This window comes from Exophiala dermatitidis (genome assembly GCF_000230625.1).
Source record: "Exophiala dermatitidis NIH/UT8656 unplaced genomic scaffold supercont1.4, whole genome shotgun sequence".
Taxonomy (NCBI): domain Eukaryota; kingdom Fungi; phylum Ascomycota; class Eurotiomycetes; order Chaetothyriales; family Herpotrichiellaceae; genus Exophiala; species Exophiala dermatitidis.
In genome coordinates this window covers 532146-553819 of record NW_008751649.1, presented here as the reverse complement: position 1 = coordinate 553819, position 21674 = coordinate 532146, and the positions used below count along the sequence as shown (strand labels likewise).

Sequence of the window (21674 nt, the reverse complement as noted above, 5' to 3'; positions counted from 1 at the left end):
CTGTAACTGCACTCTCCGCTGATCCAGCCTGATTCCTTCTTCAACCATCGAATCTCGCTGCTTTTGCACCTCTCAGCCTTTCGCCTCCTTTAGTTTCACGCTATCCGACACTAATCAACTAGCGTGTCATGGCGGAGTCACGTGGAATCGACATTGAAGCCTGGCGACAGGCGATTGTGGTACCTCGCAACTTTTTGGGCGTCCGTATGTAGCCTGAGTCTCCTGTCTACAGACAGCCCGTCCTTTCTTTGACCACAGTCAAAGAATCATGAATTTGGCACTGATTGACCCTTTTCAATTAGCCCAAGACTCTCCTGATACGCTCGTCAACGACCTGAGTAAGTTTGGCAATTCCAACTTTGTCTTGTTCGAGGACTAACACGAGGACGTCTAGGATCTGGCCATGCCACAACACTACGATTCAGCCGGAAGGGCGATTACCTGGCCTCAGGCAGGGTCGATGGAAAAGTCGTCATCTGGTAAGTCGAAGCAAAACTTGAAACGCGTTGCGCTTTGCGACACTGCATCTCGTCATGCCAATCATTACTCGCCGACATAACTTCGAGATACTCGAATGCCCCCTCTATGCGCGCTCCTTTCTACATTGGCTGTTGCTGACTGCCTCAACACAGGGACATGGAGACCATGGGCGTCGCGATGAAACTGCACGGTCACTGGAAGCAGATCCAAAGTCTTAGGTAAGCAAGTCCATCAACATCACCATCCTCCTGGGACCAAGCCCAGCACATCACCACCCCTGATAGCCTTGCCCTCTCCCGCTGCATAGTCGCTGACACGGCTATCGCATCTAGCTGGTCACGAGAAGGCCGATATCTACTCTCAGCATCCCAAGACTGCCGCGCCATCCTATGGGATCTCCAGACTCAAGAACGACTACGCACCGTAAAGTTCGAAGCACCAATCTACACGGCCGAACTGCACCCCTACAACCACAATCTTCTCATCGCATCGTTGTTCGAGGACCGCCCACACCTGGTCGACATCACCAACCCGGAACCAACCAAGCGGATCTTGCCAGCCACACCATTGAGCGACAGCATCCCCCGATCCGAGAACAAGCAAGCCACGACCTCGGCCATCTTCTCTGTTCTCGGCAACCACATCATCACCGGCACATCGAAAGGCTACATCAACATTCTGGAGACCGAGTCGCGCAAGATCATCCACTCGACCAAGGTGTCATCTGGTCTGATCTCTTTGTTGCGACTGACGTCCAACGGCCGACAGCTGCTAGCAAACAGCACCGACCGAATCATCCGAGTCATCAATTTACCAGACCTATCCCTCATTACACCATCCAGACCAGCCAATGTCGAACATCAACACCCAACATCGTCCACTGCCAACACTCCAGGTCCCAATACTACCGCAGAAGAAGACGAAGCTCAACCAGACCCAGCCACCCTAGCCGAGAACATTGTCCTTACAACGGAACACAAATTCCAAGACCTAGTGAACCGACTCCGCTGGAACCACTGCGCATTCAGCCACTCGTCCTCGACTGGTATTGCCGACTACGTAACCGCGTCGACATACATGAAGAAAGACATCTACATCTGGGAACTGCGGACCAACTCACTGCTACGCATCCTGGAAAACCGTGAAGAGCCGGCCATTATCGAGTGGCACCCGTCTCGACCTCTCTTGGCCTGCACCAGCATCGAGACCGGCAGCATCCAGATCTGGGGCATCGAGCCACAGCAGAAATGGTCCGCGCTGGCGCCCGACTTCACCGAGCTGACAGAGAACGTCGAGTACGTTGAGCGCGAGGACGAGTTCGACACCTACCCTCAGGAAGAGCACCAGAAACGTCGTCTGGATCGCGAAGACGAGATCGTCGATGTCCTCACTGTCGAACGCAAGCCCGGCGAGGAAGAGACGTTCGTCTTACCCATGATCTACGACATCGAAGACAGTGATGCCGATGATCAGGAGCTGGTTCCCATGGGCGTCGGCACCATGAGAAAGCGCGATATCAACGAGGGCAAGGAGTACGAGAATGATGCTGACGAGGTCGCCAAGTCGGCTAGAAGACAACGCAAGTGAGCCCGAATTATTGGTATCTCGCAATCAGTCATCGATAGGTATGCGACTGCGCATACCGGCAGTTACTAGTATCCTGCGGTCTTGGTTGTCGCAGGGACACATCTCATGCTTTCCACAGTTTTTTTGCTTCTCTTCTCGTCTTGACCGGCATTTCGCTTGGCGCAATGGCAATGGAAAATCAATGGTTCAATGGTTCATCTCTGGCCGCTCGGGCTTGATGAATGGTCCGCGGGACGACTATGGGTCCGTGCTACTCGAGCAGACATAGGGCATTCGCATAGGCGTTGGTACTGGGATTGGAGTCTCGTGCTTTGCTGACAGGCAATTGATGTTGTATGATTAAATCTTGAAGTGGTGGGCCCACGATGCTGCTCACAATGTCTTCTTGGTGCTTCTTTCTTTGTCTCTGCCTACGGGGCGTAGTCTGGCGTTAAAGGGATAGGACACGATGTTACGTGACATGGTAGACAAGAACCATACCAGTTACTACGACACAGGACGGGAGGAGAAAAAGCCTCGCAGCACTATTTGTGTACTCCAGTCCCGTGTTGAATCAATGAATCCGGAAACTAATATGCGCACATTCTACGCTTCACGTCGCTCCCGATACGCTTGTATCATGTCGAGCGCAAGATTGCAGTAACCCTGTCTACCTATCATGGCAAGTAAAGTCTAACGCATATCAACTGAACTTGAGGATATCCTTGGCCTGCCAACCAGAAACACGTCCTATAACGTACGCCCCACTCGATTCCGTTTGTTTGTCTACACGGACTTGTCTCCTATATATCACTAAATATCCTCACATCCATCTCACACATTTCTGCACACGTGTGACATCTTCAACCGCAGCCTTCCAACAACCGAATGACGCAGATCTACTTGCGTTTGGCATCTGCACCAGCAATTGACAAAAAAGGTGAAGAACAGGCCGACAAGACACAGTTTACTGTAAATCATAAGGCCTGCTGAAACAACATCCCGACGAGGTCGGGTTATCTGTCCCCAAACCGTCCTGGTAATGTCGATCATCGCATCTTAAATTCGAAGTATCCCTCCTGTGCAGATATGCGGTATGAGGATGGCCAAACGTAGCAGCCATATTCGTTTCATGGGTGTCATGGCTGAGGGCTATACTCGATGCCGTGACACAATCCGACACAGGAGAAGTCGTGTAGTGAAGTCGCATATCGAGTTGCCATAGATTCTGCGCGACATTGAAGACGGTTTAGCAACGGATGTCGCGACAAGCTCTCCATGCTCTAAGCATTCTGTACTTGAATGCACTTCAGTCGACCGGGTGACACCGCCAAGTCGCTGTGAAATTGCCAGTGTCCTCCACGGGCGGCCATGCTTCACTTTCTGGGTGACTGAATCCATCAGCCAGGTAGTTCTGGGCGAGGGTGGCGTTTTTCTTAGGAATCCGCCTCGATACGCGGCGTCGAGGTCATGGAAGCCACCATGGCACTTTCGCTTGGGACTGCATATGGGGACTTGGTTGTGCTTCGGTGCTCCTGCCCAGATGGAAATGGCGTCTTCTGTATTGGACTGGTAGCCGCTGCATACAATGGTAGGTTCTCGTGGTAAGACCCATGAGCAACCATACTCTTCACTGCTGCTCGGTGACGCTTTTTCTCCCGGAACGGAAGGAAAGAAAATATGCCAATAACTCCAAGAAGAGGAATACCGACGCCGAGTCCTGCCCCTAGCCCAGCTGTCGTTGCTTTGCTAGAGTCGTCTGAAGACGACATTGACATGTTGTTTGGATCACTGGTTGTCGTAGCGGTAAGGGTGATGGGGGAACCGTCGACGTCGGTTGTAAATGTCAGGGTTGAGAGCGAGGGGAGGGCGTCGCAGTCTTGCCAGCAGTGACGATGTTCTTTACAGGCGCAATGCTATACCCATTCCTGAAGGCGGAACCGTTCTGTACCTGGGCATCCTCCGGTATTCTGAACTTGTTGACGCCATCGTCCTCGCAGCAAGATGTGTTGTTTGCGCCATCCGAGCAGCACCAATAATCGTTGCTGCACCGATAGACAGTGCTGATATAATGAATGCGCCGGGGCTTCAAGCAATACGGGAAGCATGCTTTATCGCCCCACGTACTGTCCGTACATAGCCCGGTAGTGAGAGAGGTGTTTGTCTGTACAACGTTAGAGGCAGTGGACAAGGTCATGTCATTCTCATTGCGTACGTACTTTTGCTAGACACGGACCGTTCTGCAGGCAAGTCTGGCCTCGATCACAACAATGCGTTGCATTTCCAGTGCTTAAGCAGGGCGTGTAAGTAGTCGAACGTGTCTCTGCACCGTCAGGTTTGTAGCAGATGTCTTTCGCACCGAGAACAGTAGTATTGACGAGCGCAAGCAGCACAGCGGCTGCAAGGTCAGAAAGCATTTTGTCACCCGGGGTAAGATTCGAGAAAGAACTGCAAAGGACAAAGTGGGAGTATTGTCGGTGGACGACTGTCCATTTATGACATGCACGACCTACCTTTGATTTCGTTGATAACCATATGTCTGTTTGTTTCACACTCCAGCCACTGGGAGAGGCATTCTCTGGAACCGGAAACATGACCTCGTATAGAAGCGTCCCCCCAAGTGGGCGATGTTCCTACCTAGCATTGGTGGCCTCACACATCGTCCTAAAACGAGGAAGCGCGGGTAGATCTGCTGCTAAAAGTATCGTATCAGGTCAGTGATTGGGCCTCAGCCTGGTGGCTACCAAGCCTCCCGAACCCGTTCATGCATGGTCCTCTAGGTTGTGCTTCGGACATCGGTGGCAGCGGCAGCAGCAGCAGCAAAGTGAGCTGTGGGATAAGAGTAGTCCAACTTGTAGTTGTAGAGCCGGAAAAGATCCCACCAGCAAGCCACTTCGTGTATGCACCACCACGTCGATCAGCCAAGGCTCCCAAACGGATAATACAATAGGGGCCGGTTGGACCACGCTGGCAAATGGACCGAGATGGCTGATCGCCGATGCTTTATCATCCACTCGGCATCTATTGCACGCGGAAGCAGAGTTCTTGGATCGTTCGAGGGATAGCTTGCAAAAGGGTAGCAGAACCTAAGCTTCAAGTATCAGATGTCAGTATACTTGCTTTTCAGGAAACAAAATGGTCCCCGAACTTGAGCAGCTGTGGATGATGGTGAATCCGAGGTTGTCATTCAAGTTGAAGGAAAAATGGGAAATCGCAGGCGACTGGTAGTGGGCATTACTACTGTACTGTGAACAGCACAAACAGGCGAGTAGATCGTATCATTCGCGTCACTAGTTGTACACTGTAAATTCATCCTACGGCGGAACATGAATCAGGCACATCCGAGCATAAGCCGTGCAAGGCAGGTTTGCCGGCCTGCATGTTCCGATATTTTGGAGGAAATGAACCGGTTGTCCGGCCATATTGACGGATTGAGACTTCTTGATTGTTTCCACTGATCTCCTGTCTCCTGTCTCTCAAACATCCTCCTCCGCCGGATGGCTTGGTCGATTGATGCACTGCTTTCGGAATGACATCTGTAGATGAACTCTTCCGGGGGACCAGCGCTGGTTCCAAGCGTAAACTTGAGGACCCGACCACCGCCTTCTCCCATGCGCTCTCCAACAAATCCACCAAAGTCACCAACGGATCCTCTCCGCGCAGCCTAACCATCGACAACCACGATTCCAATGGCTCTGGCAACCCCGCTGCGTCTGTACAGGACGATACCCTAGATGGTCAAGATGACATCGAAGCCGGGCCATCGTTACCGCCCGACGGAGTCGAGGACGAACCCGGTGACGATGAGGAAGGCCGCTTCTTTGGCGGTGGGGTGTCAAAACAAGAGCGCGAATTGATAGACTACATTGACAAGAACGATGACGGGGACGCAGAGGAGAAGTTTGATTCTGCCTGGCTGCGTCGTACCGCAATCAATTTCGAACGAAAGATCAACAAGAACGCGGAGTTGCGCGCCAAATATGAAAATGACCCGATGAAGTTCGTGGGAAGTGAGGCGGATCTCGATGCGGAAATCAAAGGCTTGAGTGTGCTCAGCGAGCACGGCGAGTTGTACAAGGAATTTGTCAAAATGGGCTGCGTTGGCAGCCTCGTCGGGCTCCTCGCGCATGAGAACACTGATATTGCCATTGCGGTTTGCGAACTGTTAGCAGAGCTTACAGACGAAGACGCCTCGACTAACGAGGATCAGTGGAAGATCCTCGTTGAAGCAATGCTACAGCATGATCTTGTGGACCTTCTTTCAAGCAACCTCAGTCGGCTCGACGAGGACAGTAACGAAAGCGATAGGGCTGGCGTTTACCACATCCTGAATGTACTCGAGAACATTTTGTCAGACGCGAAGAACCAGGAGATCGTGGGTGCCAATGACAAAATGATGCAGTGGCTGCTGGCAAGGATCAAGAAGGTTGACCCTTATGCCCGCGGCAAGGTTGGGCAAAACCGCCAGTATGCGGCAGAGATCCTTGCTATCCTTCTACAATCCAATAGAGCGAATCGTGATCGCCTTGCACAAAAAGAAGGCGTCGATATGTTTTTGGAGCTGCTGAGCACATATGCCAGGAGAGATCCTGAGAAGGACTCCGACGAAGAAGAGTATGCTGAGAATCTCTTCGATTGCTTGGCTTGCGTCGTCGAGGAGAGACTGGGAGGAGAGAAATTCGTCGAAGGTGAAGGCGTCGAGTTATGCCTTATCATGCTCCGAGAAGGGCGGCTCGCAAAGGCGAGAGCGTTGCGCGTCTTGGACCATGCAATGAGCGGAGGCAATGCGATCGTGGTTTCAATGAGATTGGTGGAAGCGGCTGGGCTGAAGACTGTGTTCGGGATGCTTATGAAAAGCCAAAAAATGGAGAGGAGCCTGGTGGAACATCTAATCGGCATACTGGCCAGCTTGCTAAGATATCTTCCCGGAGGATCTGCAGCGAGGATACGTACGCTGGCCAAGTTTGTCGAAAACGACTACGAGAAGATCTTGCGACTGGTGGAACTACGGCGAGAGTACAAGACGCGTCTCAGCAGAGTTGAGGCCTCTATAAGAAGAGAGAGGGAACAAATAAGCGACGCCGAGGCTGAAGCGTTAGCTGATGGGTGGCTCTCCCGCCGCCTCGATGCGGGACTGTTTTCACTGCAGGCTATCGAGCTAATTCTTAGCTGGATGGTGGCTGAAGACAACGGCGCGCGGCAAACGATAGCCGTGCTGCTTGGTGAGGATGGACTGAAGATACTGGAGCGGAGCCTCAGAGATCAAATCGAGGGTATGGACCACAGTCAAAGTGATGAAGCTAAGGCTACTGAAGAGATGCTGGAAGCGTTGCTCCTGTGCGTCGAGCAGTAAAAATAGCAAGCAGCCTGGATAGCAAAGTGATCAAGTAGCATTGATCATAAAGTACCAACAATCGAAGATACCCATTGTTGTGATGCCGCAATTGCCCACCCCTTTCTCAAACATTCCTACCATTGCACTGCGCACGTACGTTGTAGGTACTCCTTAACTGGGACGGCGGTCCAAGCCTTCCACGTGATCTGGCGAGGCAATTCTGTCACGTGATAGGTCCCTGCCAAGGCTGCGCCTCTTTGAAGTCGCCTCTGCGTCTTTGTTGCCCTCGAAAAGTTGCAGGAATCCAGTTGCGCTCAAGTTAACATCAACCCTCCTCTCGTCTTGGTTGATTCCTGTCGGGTGTGAGGTTTTGGTGACTTGCGACTGTTTCTCGGCTGTCTCTGGCACTGTGGGTTCTACGTGCAGGCATCCTGAAGTCTTGACTGACAGTTCAGTGCCTTCAAACTAACCGCGCCTTGAGACGATCCCAAGCGCGAGGCCAACGAGTTCCTTCCTCTTCTCCAGCCTCGAGCCTTGAAGCCTGACCGCACGCTTCCAGTCCTCGGGCCTGTGCCGGGCGAGATGGCGGACTTTGGAGATGCTAAATACGAACCAAACGGATACTATGGGGGAGATGGCACCTACGAAAATGGCGACGTGGTCGATGCAGTCGACACGGACATCACATCTGAAGACTGCTGGAAAGTCATCAGTTCTTTCTTCGACATCAAAAAGCTGGCCTCTATGCAGATAGATTCGTTCAACCACTTTATGAGATCGGGTTTGCAGGATCTGGTAAACGAGAAGGGAGGTGTCACCTTGGACCATGCGCAAAATGTCGACGAGGACGATCCGAACCCAGTTGTCATCAAGAGGCACGAAGTCAAGTTCGGCAAGGTCACACTGTCAAAACCCAACATGGTCGAGGGCGATGGCGTTACCGCCGACTGCATGCCACATGAGGCGCGCCTGCGGAGTTTGACCTACGCAAGTCCGGCCTTCGTGAAGATGACAAGGAGGACGTACTATGCTAAGGAAAAGCCGTGGGACGATGCAGGAGTCGATGAGGGAGTCATGAGAGAAGACGGCTCACAGCTCTACTGGCGAGAGGGCACAGAGGAAGGCGATTTTGATTCCGAGAAAGAGGTCTACATTGGCAAGATTCCCATCATGGTCAGAAGCATGACATGCCACCTTATGAGCGACCGGTTCCAGGATGAGAGGGATTTATATGCTTGGGGAGAGTGTCCTTATGACCAGGGCGGTTATTTTATCATCAACGGCAGCGAGAAGGTGCTTATCGCCCAGGAACGAAGTGCAGGCAATATCGTGCAGGTTTTCCAAAAGGCGGCGCCTGCACCTTTCACACATCTTGCTGAGATCAGATCGGTCATCGATCGGGGCGCACGGATGATGTCTCAGTGCACAGTGAAGCTCTTCCGACGGGTGGATGGTCCCGAGGGTACAAAGATCGACAACCCGATCCGAGTCCAGCTTCCTTATGTCAAGCAGGACATTCCGCTTGTCATCGTCTTCCGGGCGTTGGACATCGTATCTGATGCTGATATCCTGGAGAAGATCTGCTTCGATCAAAGTGACAAAGAGATGATGGATATGTTGATGGGCTCCCTCCAAGAAGGTCAGCCTATCCAAGGTGCTGATTTGGCGCGAGACTTCATTGCTCGTCGAGGCAATGTCCCGACGCTGAAAAGCCACGAGAGACAGAAGCATGCCACGGATATCCTGCAGAAAGAATTTTTGCCGCACATTGGACAAGGCCCGGATGCTACTGCTCGAAAGGCTTTCTTCCTCGGGTACATGGTTCATCGCCTCTTGAAATGTGCCCTTGGACGAGCAGAACCAGATGATCGTGACCACCTTGGAAAGAAGCGACTGGATTTGGCTGGTCCCTTGATGACCAATCTGTTCCGCTTGCAATTCGACAAAGCCGCGAAAGACTTCTATCGGTACATGCAGAAGCGGGTAGAGGCAGGTCAACCCATCAACATCATGGCAGGCTTTAAACATCCCATCATAACAAGCGGGTTAAAGTATTCTCTAGCCACTGGCAACTGGGGCGACCAGAAGAAACTCGACAAAGCCAAAGCTGGTGTCTCTCAAGTGCTGAGTCGGTATACCTTCTCCTCCACTCTGTCCCATCTTCGAAGAACCAATGCACCCATCGGCCGAGAAGGCAAAATCGCCAAACCACGTCAATTGCACAACACTCACTGGGGATATGTCTGTCCAGCTGAAACGCCCGAAGGTCAGGCTTGCGGTCTGGTCAAGAATCTTTCACTCATGTCCATGGTCACAAACTCCTATGAGACTGCACCTCTTGTGAATTATGTCCTGACAAAGAACGTTGAGGCGCTTGAGGATTGGGAACCTCGTCTCAATCCAAAAGCTACCAAGGTCTTCGTTGATGGCGTCTGGTTTGCTGTGATACTGCGGGATCCGAAACGACTGGTCGATGATCTCCGCATGCTTCGAAGAAGGGGCGTCTTCGACTCTCAAGTAAGTCTGGTCTGGGACATTCGGGAGAAGGAGTTCAAGATTTCCGGGGACTCGGGCCGGATCGTTCGTCCTCTTTTCGTCGTCGAAACCGACCGCTCTTCAGAAAACCATGGTAATCTGGTACTCAACAAAGAGCACATCAGAAAGCTGGATGAGACGACATACTTGAAAGAAAATGACTTTCAAGACTGGAACGAGCAGGTTAAACCGTTTGGATGGACTGAACTCCTTGCGTCGGGAGTTGTCGAATACTTAGATGCCGAGGAAGAAGAAACCGCCATGATCTGCATGACCCCTGAAGCGTTGTCCGACTCGAGAGCCAAACACTTCGGATTGGAGATTGAAAACGACGATGACCCTCTGAGCAGAAATGATCCGCTACTCAATCCTCACGCGCACACATTCACTCACTGCGAGATCCACCCAAGCATGATCTTGGGCGTCTGCGCGAGCATCATCCCGTTCCCCGACCACAATCAATCGCCCCGAAACACATACCAATCTGCCATGGGTAAGCAGGCCATGGGTGTGTTTTTGACGAACTTTGACCAGCGCATGGAGACCATGTCCAACATTCTCTACTACCCGCAGAAACCTCTTGCTCGCACAATGGCCATGGACTACCTCAAATTCCGCGAGCTTCCAGCCGGGCAAAATGCCATTGTTGCCATTGCAACCTACTCAGGCTACAACCAGGAAGATTCCGTCATTATGAACCAGAGCTCCATCGACCGAGGGCTGTTCCGGTCGCTGTTCTACCGAACCTACCAAGATTCAGAGAAGAGTGTCGGACATTCCGTGGTGGAACAATTCGAGAAACCGACCAGAGCTGATACACTACGACTCAAACATGGCACATACGACAAGATTGACGAGGACGGCATCGTTGCTCCAGGCGTTCGCGTCAGTGGCGAGGATATCATCATGGGCAAGACAGCACCGATGGCTCCAGACGCGGAAGAGTTGGGCCAGCGACTCAAACAGCACATCAAGCGTGATGTCTCTACACCGTTGCGGTCCACCGAGTCTGGCATTGTCGACCAGGTGATGCTGACCACCACGGCGGAAGGGCATCGTTTCGCGAAAGTGCGCGTCCGAACCACCAAGGTCCCCCAGATCGGCGACAAATTTGCCTCTCGGCACGGTCAAAAGGGTACAATCGGCATTACGTATCGGCACGAAGACATGCCATTCACAAGAGAAGGCATCGTGCCTGACCTGATCATCAACCCGCATGCCATTCCCTCCCGAATGACCATTGCCCACTTGATCGAATGCCAACTGTCCAAAGTGGCCACGCTACGTGGAGACGAAGGCGACGCCACACCCTTCACGAAAGTGACGGTGACGCAGATTTCGGAGCTGTTGCGGAATATGGGCTACCAGTCTCGCGGCTTCGAAGTCATGTACAACGGGCACACTGGTCGCAAGCTGGTGGCCCAGGTCTTCCTGGGACCGACGTACTACCAGCGGTTGCGACACATGGTCGATGACAAGATCCACTCGCGTGCCCGTGGGCCCACGCAGATCCTCACCCGTCAACCGGTGGAAGGTCGAGCGCGTGACGGTGGTCTGCGGTTCGGAGAAATGGAGCGCGACTGCATGATCGCCCATGGCGCCAGCTCGTTCCTCAAGGAGCGTCTTTTCGACGTGTCGGACCCCTTCCGCGTCCACGTCTGCGACATCTGTGGTCTCATGACGGTGATTGCAAAGCTCAAGAAGAATACCTTTGAGTGCAAGAACTGCAACAACAAGAACAAGATCTCTCAGATCTACTTGCCGTATGCCGCCAAGCTGCTGTTCCAGGAGCTTTGGGCCATGAACATCGCTGCTCGGTTGTATACCAAGAGAAGTTAAAGGAAGTTAATTACCTAGGAGTGACTTGACTTCTTGCCGTATCTACAATCTGTCTGCAAAAGACTGGCAAGTGGGCGAGATTGCGATGACTGGTCGATGGACGGAATCGGTTTTCCCTGCCCCCCTTTCCTCCAGGTTCTTTGCATCTCAGATGGTCAGTCGTACTACTCTTTCAACTGCTACACTGGCAACTTGGCTGGTTGGGTGGTTGGCGGTGGTGGTGATGGAGGTGTTGGCGCCAGCGAGGAAGAAGTAGAGGCCAAAGAAGAATCAAACAGATATCAATGGTTGATGGATACACGCATGCTGCAGCTGGCTCGGAGGAAGACCATTCGAGCACGTGCTGTAGATCCAGAGACCACGCACGCACGCACGCCGAACTTACAGTACGTTGCTTGGGAGGATGGCGTTCTCTCCCTTTTTTTCTCTCTTGCGTCTGCTTGTATTGTAAGCTTAGCTTTACGTTAGTACTGTACTTGTATCCAAAATTGAGCGCGTCGCGTTGCGTTTTGGCTTTGGTTATGCAATGCAATGCTATGCAATGTAAAATAAAATGATTAAATCCCCAACTACGTACCAGATTAGGTCTTTCATTACTAGGCGTACAATTACAGTAATTCAAAAGTAGGACGGTAAGGTATCACAGCAACGGCGTGACATTCGATGGTGGTCGTGGCTACATAATTAGCTAAGCTAAGCTACAGTACTTTGAGTAGAAGTAGTAAAGTCGTCAATCTGGGTTTGAGGCTGGGTAGGAAAAGTCACCAATGTGGGTTTGAGGCTGGATAGGAAGCATTCCGCAGACTGCACAATTCGTTCGGACATTTCTCAGTCGTGAGTAGTCGTAGTATGAGTAGGCTCGTGGCCGTGTTCACGAGCAATCTCGTCCGGCTCAGGCAGAGGTTTCAGCTGGTCAATGACGCGGTGGAGAAAGCCACCCTGGTGGTGTTCGCCGTGTTGTTGATGAGCCTGCTGCTCGACTTCCTGGAGATGGCGCGACGCTTCTGGGTCATGCTTGGGGTCGTAGGGGAGGCCTGTTGTTGTGGTGGTGCCAGTGGTGTTGCCATAGTCTCGCGCTGTGGTGTCATGGCCAGCTGAACCTGGGACTGTAGCAGCAGCGGCTGTGTCGGCAGCGGTAGGGCCTGTGTCGTAACCAGTACCAGAATGAGTACCGGCAGGGTACGTTCCTGTGGACGATGACACGGGTTCATTCACGCCGGTTGCTGTTCTTCCTGTTGTCCCAGAGGCTTGATGTGCCTGGCGCTCGGATGCGAGGTTATCTGCGATCGGGGTATCGGTCGAAACAAGAGGGATGGTCTCATCCTTGTGGAGGGGGTTGTAGGAAGGCTTCTGAGGAAGGATACCCTCCCCAGCGGCGCCCTCGTCGCGGTGGTGCTCATGAGCTGCAGCTGCAGCGGTAGCAGCACCTACACCGGCACCAGCGCCTACGGCTGCTCCTGTTCGCCCAGAGTGGCTGGAGTGACGCGGCTCTTCCTCTTCGTCAGTGCTGTACTCCTCTTCGAGACCGGTGTCCTTGTTCTTGCGGCGCTTGAAGATCCGTTTCAAGATGCCGGGCTTCTTCTCCTGAGGCGGGTCCTTGTGAAGACGGTTGCGGTCGGTTTCTCGTGAGCTTCTCGGAGTTGTTTCTCCAGGTTGCTGCTCTTTGTCATGAGCCGCATAGGCAGCGGTGCCAGCGGCAGCGCCTGTTCCAATTGCGGCGGCGCCGGCCGCCTCTTTTTCACGTCGCTTCCTCTCGGCTTCGGCAGCCTCAAAGCGTTCTCGTTCTTCACGTTCGTACTGCTGTCGACGCTCTTTCTCGGCCAATGCGGCGGCGGCGGCGGCCTTCTCCTTTTCTTTCTGTTCCTTCTCAAGCTCTTTCTCCTGCTTCTTTTCTTCCTTGGCTAGCTCCTTCTGATGCTTCCTCTCTTCCTTTTCCTCCTTAGCCAGATCCTTTTCGTGTTGTTTCTGTTCCTTCTCTACCGCCTTCTCGTGTTTCTTCTCAGCTTTCTCCTCCTTAGCGGCTCGCTTTTCGGCGGCTTTTTGATCCTTTTCGAATTGTCTTCGACGAGCTTCCTCCTGCTCAGCAATGTCTTGTTGCCGCTTGGCCTCCGCCGCCCTAGCGGCTTCCTGCTCAGCTTGATGCTCGTTGTATTCGTGCGCGCCGTAGGCCGCAGCTCCAGCTCCGGCAGCTCCGGCAAGGGCTGCATCCCGACCAGTGTGTCTGTCTTCCTTTTCTGGCTTGAGAACTTGCTCGGTCTTGGTGCTTTTCTCGGAGCTTTGGACAGCCCCAGGCGTCGGTTTAGTCGTAGTGGAGTCCCTTGCCGGCTCATTATAGGACGTTGTAGCAGGCACCGGCCCACCCCGATCAGTACCCTCGTTGGATCTCCTGGGGTCTTGATGAGTAGCGGCAGCAGCAACAGGCACTTGCTGTGCAGTTCGATCTCCCGCCGATGGCACGGGTTCAGGAACAGCAGCCGGTTCAGTGGCCACCATGGGTTGGTCTTCGACGGTAGTCTGTGACGTTGGATACGCTTTGCCTCCTGACAAGTCACCGGTTTCGGGCTCGTCCTTGTGTTGCAGGGCATAGGCTCCTGCTGCACCAACGCCGGCACCAACTCCCGCAGCGGCGGCAGTCCTGCCATATCCCCGAGAGTCATCCGTGTGTTCTGCGGTAATGGGTTGGCGCAAATCAGTTGGTGTTTGGGAGAACCCGCTTCTGGCCGCGGGGTTCTCATCAATGTCCCGGCTCAGACCTTGGGCGTGTTGGCTGGATGCGAAGGGGACATCTGAGCTCGCAGTAGACTGACTGGCAGCCGGTGCATTGCGATAGGGTAGTGCACCTGCGGACTGTCTTCCACTGTCCTGATAATCGTGGATGGCAGCAGCGGCAGTGCCCGCACCGACACCAAGACCTGCAGTGGTGGCAGCCGCACCGTAACCGGTCGAGTCTTTTTGAGGGTCGGTAGATGCGTATGGCTGAGGGGAAATGTTGGAGGGATGTTTGTACGCTTCGTAGCCCGATGTATCCTCCTGAATAGGCCGGCTCAGGCTTGAGGTGGGCTGAGCTGGTTGGGATGGGGTGTCAGAGGTAGTCAAAGAATAGAAGGTAGCCGATCCACTAGGTTGGGATCTGCCGTACTCCTCATGTTGAGATCTGCCGTGTTCCTCAGGTTGAGATCTGCCATGTTCGTATTCATGTGCTGCGACACCGCCGGCAGCTAAACCAATGCCTGCGCCAGCGGCGGCGAGGCCTCCTCTATGGCCACCATGGTCCTGTCGGTCTTCTTCGTCCGCAGCTACAGCAGTGCCACCGACAGGCGGGTTGATAGGAGCCGGAGAATCTTGACCTTGGGGATAGGCCGTGGTTGGAATGCTTTCCTTGCGATAGTGTGAAGGGGTTGGCCCGGAAGGTGTGCGACCAGTGGAAGCAGCTGCCCCTGTAGCCGCGCCTGGTCGTTCGGACACACCGCTAGAGTGCAATGGGGTAGTGTAAGTATCAACCCCAGTCGTGGTGGTAGGCTGGTTCCAATCATTACCGGAGCGTGTGGGCGCGTTGTAGGAGTCCACGCCGGTAGTAGTAGCCGGCTTGTCTGCAACGTCGCCGGAGCGCGTAGGAGCAGTGTAGGAATCCACGCCTGTGGTCGTCGTCGGCTGCTCTGGGTAATCACTTACAGAGCGGGACTCTTTCTCTTCCCCAGTCCCAGGAAGGGCAGAAGAGATGGCGGCAGCAGTTCCTCCAAGACCCACTGCGCCCAAGATCCGGTCAAATGTGCCAGATGACTCCGGCTGGCTTGACGCATTATCAGCAGATGTACTGGTTGGTATCGTAGATGTAGTAGCTCGATCTGGTACCTTGGTCCCCTCGGCTTGGCCATAACCCGTGTCTCTGGTTGAGGGCGAGGCCGTGGTGGTCAAGGTTGAGGGTGCTGGTACGCTAGTATCCTGCGCCGATGGGCCAGCAGAGATACCAGATCCGTAGGGACGTGATCCTGTGTCTGTCGCTCGAGTGCTGCCGGTTGCAGTTGCCCCGGCGGTCTCCTCTATGGGTGTAGGATGCTCATCTGTGGGAAATGCTCCGGGTATATGAGAGACTGGCTGATGTCAGAGCAGGCTTTCTCCATATTGATAACAGGACTCGTGGCTTACCAGTCTGTTCGATGTCCTTGTCTTTGACGGTATCTTTAGTCTGATCCCTCTCATTAGCCTTGTTGAATGCTCGCGAGGCTGCCGTCTCAGCTGCCCCCGGCGGAACCCCAGCAACGGGTTGATAAGACGAGTGCTCGGGCATCTTGAACGTAGTAGGATCGCTTGAGGTCGGGTCAATGACACTGGGAACCGGATCACCCTTGGGAAGGACTCTTTTCTTGATTGTCAATGTCTCGCCAATTGCTGCAACCCCAAGTCCTTCACTCGATGTGTTCTCCGCTGCCTTCTCCTGGTCGGACGGGTTTATGCCTGTGCCTTCTAGCGTGTCAGCAGACCCCAGACATGGTTCTTGCAGCCACAGGCTGCTCCTGCAGATACATACCTGGGATAGTGCTTTCCGTATCTTGGTTCGCGGATCTGCCAGTGGTCCCAGTAGATGCAGATGATTCAAGATCGTGTCTGTCGTTGTTTGGGTCGTTAATAAGCCGGTGTGCAAGGAAATGCGTTTGGGGATGCAGAGGATCTTACCGGATTTCCTTCGACTCGTCCATTCATACAACCTGGAAGATACTGTGGCTGCGTCGATATCATGTGCCGAAATGAAGAAGCTCTCTTACTCTGAGACGACTACAATTGTTCAAGAAAAACAGATAGATTCTACAAGCACTCCGCAACTTGGCTCCTACATGGCGGTGATGCTGGGCTTGATTGTGACACTCGTGCTTGTTTGCAGTTGCGTCATCATACCCTGTTCAACGGTGTGACAGCAGCAAAAACCAAGGAAAGTGATTGACACAAGCTGCAGGTCTGCCAGCCACAAATACAGAAGGGCGACTTTCTATTGGGTCGAATATCAGATATCCCACTCCTGGTGCAACTCCCGCACTGATTGTGAGCTTCCCTACCAAGATGAAGTCATCAGGATGGTTTGGAGATGGCCTCACTGTGGCTGGGAATGGGCAAATCTGCATTCAGATCTGTTGTTGCTGCTGGAGTTGATGGTGCCAGTGGAGGTGGTGATGATGGTGGGGTTGATGGAGGTTGCAGTGCCAGTGGGTAGACGTGTTATTGCATCACCTGCAACGACGCGCCGCAGTGGGTCATGACGAGGCGTCTGAGCGCGTCACGTGACTCACAGGGCACGTGAATGTAATCACGTGGTACTGCTGTGGTCATCACGTGCTATCAGATGCCATCCTTTTCCCTCTCGCCACGTAAGCTGCGCTTTCGCCCGAGTGTTGGCCGCCAGCGGGTTAAGCTGAGCTCGCAGCATACCAGACACGGAGCATACAGGAAACAGTCCACCATCAGACCCTCTGATGACACCATGCTAACGTTCCCAGGCCCGTGCAACGAGAGGTTGATCGCGCCCGAGATTTGAAGCCATTCATACAGTATCTGTGGCAGACAAAGCATGGCGACTCGCCTTGCCTTGAGCATACTTTATCCAAGCGAAATATTGCATCGAGCCAGATAGAAGCCTGGAACTGCAAAAGAGCGAGCCGTCAGATCCAGCAGTGACTGCTGCTGATGCAAGGAACCATATGTTCTGTCCAACCAAGTCCCTAGACTGCCGGAACGAACCCAGCGCTAGGCTTTTCTAGAAGGTGACAATCTCTGGGTCAAGCACGAGAAGGCGTCTTGGGTCCGGTGGGCGTGCATCGTGCATCCAGTTGCTGATCTCGACGGGTTACAAGATCGCGGCAGTACTACGCGAGGGATCGCTACCACCATAAATGCACCATAAACTGGTCCGCCTCAATCTTCGCTGGTGGCCTTCCAACTGGTAAAGAGCTTTTGTTGTTGCAGGTTACATTGCATGGGAAGCAAATCCAGCAACAGCGCAACCTTCAGGCCAGAACACCCGGGGGACCGAGCGCTTTCGCCCACTCCGACCATAACTTAACCACAACTAGTGAGGTAGGATTGGGATTCAAGCGCCCCCAGAAGTGCTCACATCTCCGCCAATAAGCATGATGGGGATCCCCCATGCGGACCCAGCAAGCCACAGGAGATCGATAGGTACTGGTCAGGGAGCCTATCGGAGCCACCTTTCAAACGGAATCGTCGGATTGACGAGACCCTGTCCCTGCTTGTTCGTGCTTAGGCAACTCGCCTCCCTTTGGTCTACACACACTCAACCATTTATGCTCAATTAAATGCTATCAAAACATACGACGATAATGGTTGTAGAGTGGATACTACAATCCACACACTGAATCATGCTCGGACATCCAAAGGTCCTCCGGGGCAACTTTATGCCTGTTTTATGGCCAGGTTTGTCTTCACACTCCTCTAGCCCCCACAGCGCCGGGGGTGTCCACTGTCTCGTCACTTCCCGGCACGTTTTATTGAGTCGAGCCCGATAACATCTCGGAGGCGGAGACATCTCACCTGATAGACGAACTCTCTCTCCTAGTAGCAGCGGATCACTTCAACCACTCTATTCTTCTTCTGTCTTTCATCCTTCTTCCCGTCTATCAACACAACGAAACAACACAGTCGATGTTATCACCATAACATTATAGCCACCTCCCGCTTTCAAAGACACATTTCGAACCTACAAGGGGCATGCTGCTCCTCTGAACCAGACACCTCTATATACCGATATTTCGCCGATACAGCCGTCATGGGCTTACGAGCACGACTACGAAAGAGGTTCTCCTCGTCCTCGAAGATGAGCAGCACACCGGATCCTATTCTACCGAACGAACCCCATTATACCGCCCGAACCGACATAGAATACTATAAACCGCACGAGATTCCTCGATCCAAATACAGAGGCAAGGTTGATCCGGAACATCAAGCCAGCCTAGCCGCTTTCTCTCTCGCCGATGCCTTCTCCGCGCCGGCTCGACGGAACTCTATGGCCTTGTCTGGCACGTTTTCGCCAGGTGGCACCAAGGCGCAGAGTCTGGCGGCTAGCAGGATACAGAGTAGAGCCCAGAGCAGAGTACAGAGCAGAGTGCCCAGCAGAAGACAGTCATTCGAAGAAACAATTCCCACGAGGACAGAAGAGGAACGCAGCAGCACCGACAGCTCAAGTCGGGAAAAGAGTATTACTGCCAGTACGGTATTGGACCGTGATACCCCTAGCAGTACGTGGCAACTTGTGTTCATTTAACTGGCCAACCGCTAACTGGACTTCCACAGCGTCCCTTTCCGAGCGAACAACCCCAATTCCCTCTGCACCAGTTGAACCGGCCATGAAGCTCGCAATGCATGACAGTGGAATTGATATTCCGGATATTGTACTTACAAAGCAAACCACGGCTCACGACACTCCCTTCACGGTCGAAGAGCTCGAGCAGGCCATGACACGGGCTTCCCTGGGACCGAGACGATTTGCCGTCAGCGGCGCTATCTAAGCGGTTCGACCCTGTGAAGCGAGCAGACGCCAAGTTGCAGGAGATGTTAAAACATTAAAACAGCATGACATGATGATTTTGGGGATTACGGCGTTCCGTCATTAGATTTGACGTGGAGACTTGGAAATGGAAAGACGTGGTTATGATGAGAAGGGCGTTCGGGTCAATATTGGTGTTTTGAAAACACGAGACAGGGATCGGGGGTTAGGAGGGTCAGCATTTCGATTAAAGCTGTACCGAAACCTCTGGTGGAATGTTTGCAAAACACTGTTTCACTATGAATTGGTTGCAGCTGGTCATGAATCGCGTGTTAGCCAATTTCAAAGCTGGCGAGCAACCAAGGACTGGAGCCTGGAACTGGTCAGCATTGCCCATTATGTGGCTTTGTGAGGCTAAAGATTATTCTTCAACAATCCATGCTCGGTTGAATTGAACGAGTTCCCAGACTGATATATTTCCTCTTGCGGTGACAAACGTACGATGCGTCTGCAAGTATCCTTGATCGCCACGTCCTCTAGGCCGTTTACCGCCTTGCTATCCTCCTAATTTGGCCATAATTTGACCTGGACAGAATACAGGGGATCTTCTTGCGTCGTCTTAATGTGTATTCAGGTGCCGGACCATACCCTGCACAATGCATGCACCTAAGACGAGTGAGCGCAGACCTGTAGAGGTAGAATTTGACCAACCCAACAGACGTGAAGACGGTGTCGAGGTTGGTAGGTCTGGTGGCTCGTAGAGACGATCTTGTGGAGGCAATGATTGCTAGAGGCGCGATATTGTCCTCAGGCATATGATGATCGCCTAGTTGAGGCCATACTTGCGTAGTGTCCTTTGAGCCTCCTCCGCGTCCGCCACGCGCCATGGAGAATCGGCGCAGTAGGCCATCCTGTTCGATTTGCAGCGACCACGGAGAATCGTCCTAAGCCTCCATGGACAGCAGGGTGTGAAAGAGTGATGTTGCTTGTAGTTGATCCGTGGGTCGTATGATGTGTACGATGTACTAGGAGAGGCTACCGATCTGTAAAGCCAAATGGAGCTCAAGGGTCGATAATTCAATCGTCGGTGTGTGTGACAGCCATATCAAGAACCTCAAGTCTCCCTCTCCCTTTTGTTTCTGCCGAACAGAACTCTCCCAAAGCCTTAAAGGCGCCAGGCTCGACAAAGCCAACAACCTCCCACTCGTCCCCTTGGACGTCCTGGCTTTCGACCTGTTCGACAAACGATAAGATCCTATCTTTGACCGTGCCTTTGCCCTGCTCCCCCTCGGCGCCGCCATCGTCCGTACTGGCCGCCTTCGACTTGGGTGCCTGCTTCGCGATACTTGTTGGACATGTGATCCGTAGTCTCATTCTCGCTCGCATGACCGGGATGGGCTGCCATGCTATCAATGCGCGTATGGCTTCAAGCGCTTGCTGCTTGACCGATTTGGTCGTCACCACACCCGTCCACATGGGCATGTCGCTCTTTTTGCCTTTGGCATTTCCTCCGGTCGACTCATCCTCCTCGGTCACAGGCGTCTCCTGGCCACTTGCATCGCGGGATCTTGCTGCACTTCCTGAGCCTTTCTTGCCACCCTCTTCGATGTTCAATTTCCCCAGTTTATGACCCAGAGAATCCTGCGGCGGTGCATGCCCGCCCTGTTTGGAGAGCACATCCAAGCCCTTCTTGATCATGCCGGGAGTGTATACTCTTTTCGTCTGCGGGTCAACTACCCGTTGCGCAACTTCTTCCACAATCTCTCTTTCCATCCGGTCGAGCAACTCTTTCCTCTCATTTGCATTCACCTGGATCTCGCCCTTTTTCAAAATCTCTTCAATGATACTGTCCTTCCAGGACTTTTCGACATTCGTCTCATCACTCGCCGCCTTTCCTTTGCCCTTCTTGCCCCCTTTGCCACCGGATTTGCCTCCGTGCGACGATTCTTCGGATTGCGTGGGCATCGGCCATGCTTTCAACAATTCGGAATTCGGGGCAGTCTCGCCCTTTGATGCGTTGAGGAAAATCGTGGGGACTTGTAAGACATTGTCGAGGTCCGTCTCTGTGCCCTCTCGGTATTCTAGGAGCTTGTTTTTGTAACAGGCTAATTCGAACCGCTTTTTGCCCTTCTTGTATCTTACCAGCGAGACATTGGTCAACTTAATCTGGTTGGCGGGCTGCTGAATCATAGGCATTTTGAAGGTGTCGGAGTGGTTGCGCTAAATGGACGGATAGGCAATACACATGCTCGAGTTAAAGCAGAGACGAACGACAGGTTGCCCAAGTCTCCATAGGTCACACGATAAGTGAGACGGTGAATATCCAAGGTGCAACGTTGGTCATACTACTTCACCATACCAGTAGGTGAGTAATAAATAAATACATCACCGATCAAACCTGCGGTGGAGGCTTGAGGCGTGGAGAAA

General features: G+C 53.0%; 7 protein-coding genes across 7 annotated transcripts; 4 read left to right on the top strand and 3 right to left on the bottom strand.

The window, feature by feature from the left end:
• Positions 1–207: 207 nt before the first annotated feature.
• Positions 208–2650, top strand: HMPREF1120_04533 (glucose repression regulatory protein TUP1). Its single transcript, XM_009158664.1, has 4 exons — positions 208–338; positions 395–479; positions 633–698; positions 813–2650. The coding sequence occupies exons 1-4, from the start codon at positions 269–271 to the stop codon at positions 2065–2067; spliced, it is 1476 nt and encodes a 491-aa protein (XP_009156912.1). The 5' UTR covers positions 208–268; the 3' UTR covers positions 2068–2650.
• HMPREF1120_04532 (uncharacterized protein) lies at positions 2613–5279 on the bottom strand. The gene is made up of 3 exons (XM_009158663.1): positions 4560–5279; positions 4266–4444; positions 2613–4210 (listed from the first exon to the last, which is right to left on the bottom strand). Exons 1-3 carry the CDS (start codon positions 4579–4581, stop codon positions 3893–3895), a joined length of 519 nt encoding a protein of 172 aa, XP_009156911.1. The 5' UTR covers positions 4582–5279; the 3' UTR covers positions 2613–3892.
• Positions 5280–5458: 179 nt separating this feature from the next.
• HMPREF1120_04531 (3-oxoacyl-[acyl-carrier protein] reductase) lies at positions 5459–7490 on the top strand. The gene has a single exon (XM_009158662.1). The coding sequence runs from the start codon at positions 5576–5578 to the stop codon at positions 7397–7399; it is 1824 nt and encodes a 607-aa protein (XP_009156910.1). The 5' UTR covers positions 5459–5575; the 3' UTR covers positions 7400–7490.
• A 181-nt stretch (positions 7491–7671) lies between these two features.
• On the top strand, positions 7672–12336 carry HMPREF1120_04530 (DNA-directed RNA polymerase II subunit RPB2). The gene is made up of 2 exons (XM_009158661.1): positions 7672–7790; positions 7837–12336. Exon 2 carries the CDS (start codon positions 7964–7966, stop codon positions 11753–11755), a length of 3792 nt encoding a protein of 1263 aa, XP_009156909.1. The 5' UTR covers positions 7672–7790; positions 7837–7963; the 3' UTR covers positions 11756–12336.
• Positions 12322–17603, bottom strand: HMPREF1120_04529 (uncharacterized protein). Its single transcript, XM_009158660.1, has 4 exons — positions 16430–17603; positions 16284–16360; positions 15902–16216; positions 12322–15846 (listed from the first exon to the last, which is right to left on the bottom strand). Exons 1-4 carry the CDS (start codon positions 16450–16452, stop codon positions 12584–12586), a joined length of 3678 nt encoding a protein of 1225 aa, XP_009156908.1. The 5' UTR covers positions 16453–17603; the 3' UTR covers positions 12322–12583.
• HMPREF1120_04528 (uncharacterized protein) lies at positions 17139–20008 on the top strand. Its single transcript, XM_009158659.1, has 2 exons — positions 17139–18999; positions 19055–20008. Exons 1-2 carry the CDS (start codon positions 18531–18533, stop codon positions 19267–19269), a joined length of 684 nt encoding a protein of 227 aa, XP_009156907.1. The 5' UTR covers positions 17139–18530; the 3' UTR covers positions 19270–20008.
• On the bottom strand, positions 19519–21664 carry HMPREF1120_04527 (uncharacterized protein). Its single transcript, XM_009158658.1, has one exon. The coding sequence runs from the start codon at positions 21441–21443 to the stop codon at positions 20325–20327; it is 1119 nt and encodes a 372-aa protein (XP_009156906.1). The 5' UTR covers positions 21444–21664; the 3' UTR covers positions 19519–20324.
• Between the last annotated feature and the right edge of the window lie 10 nt (positions 21665–21674).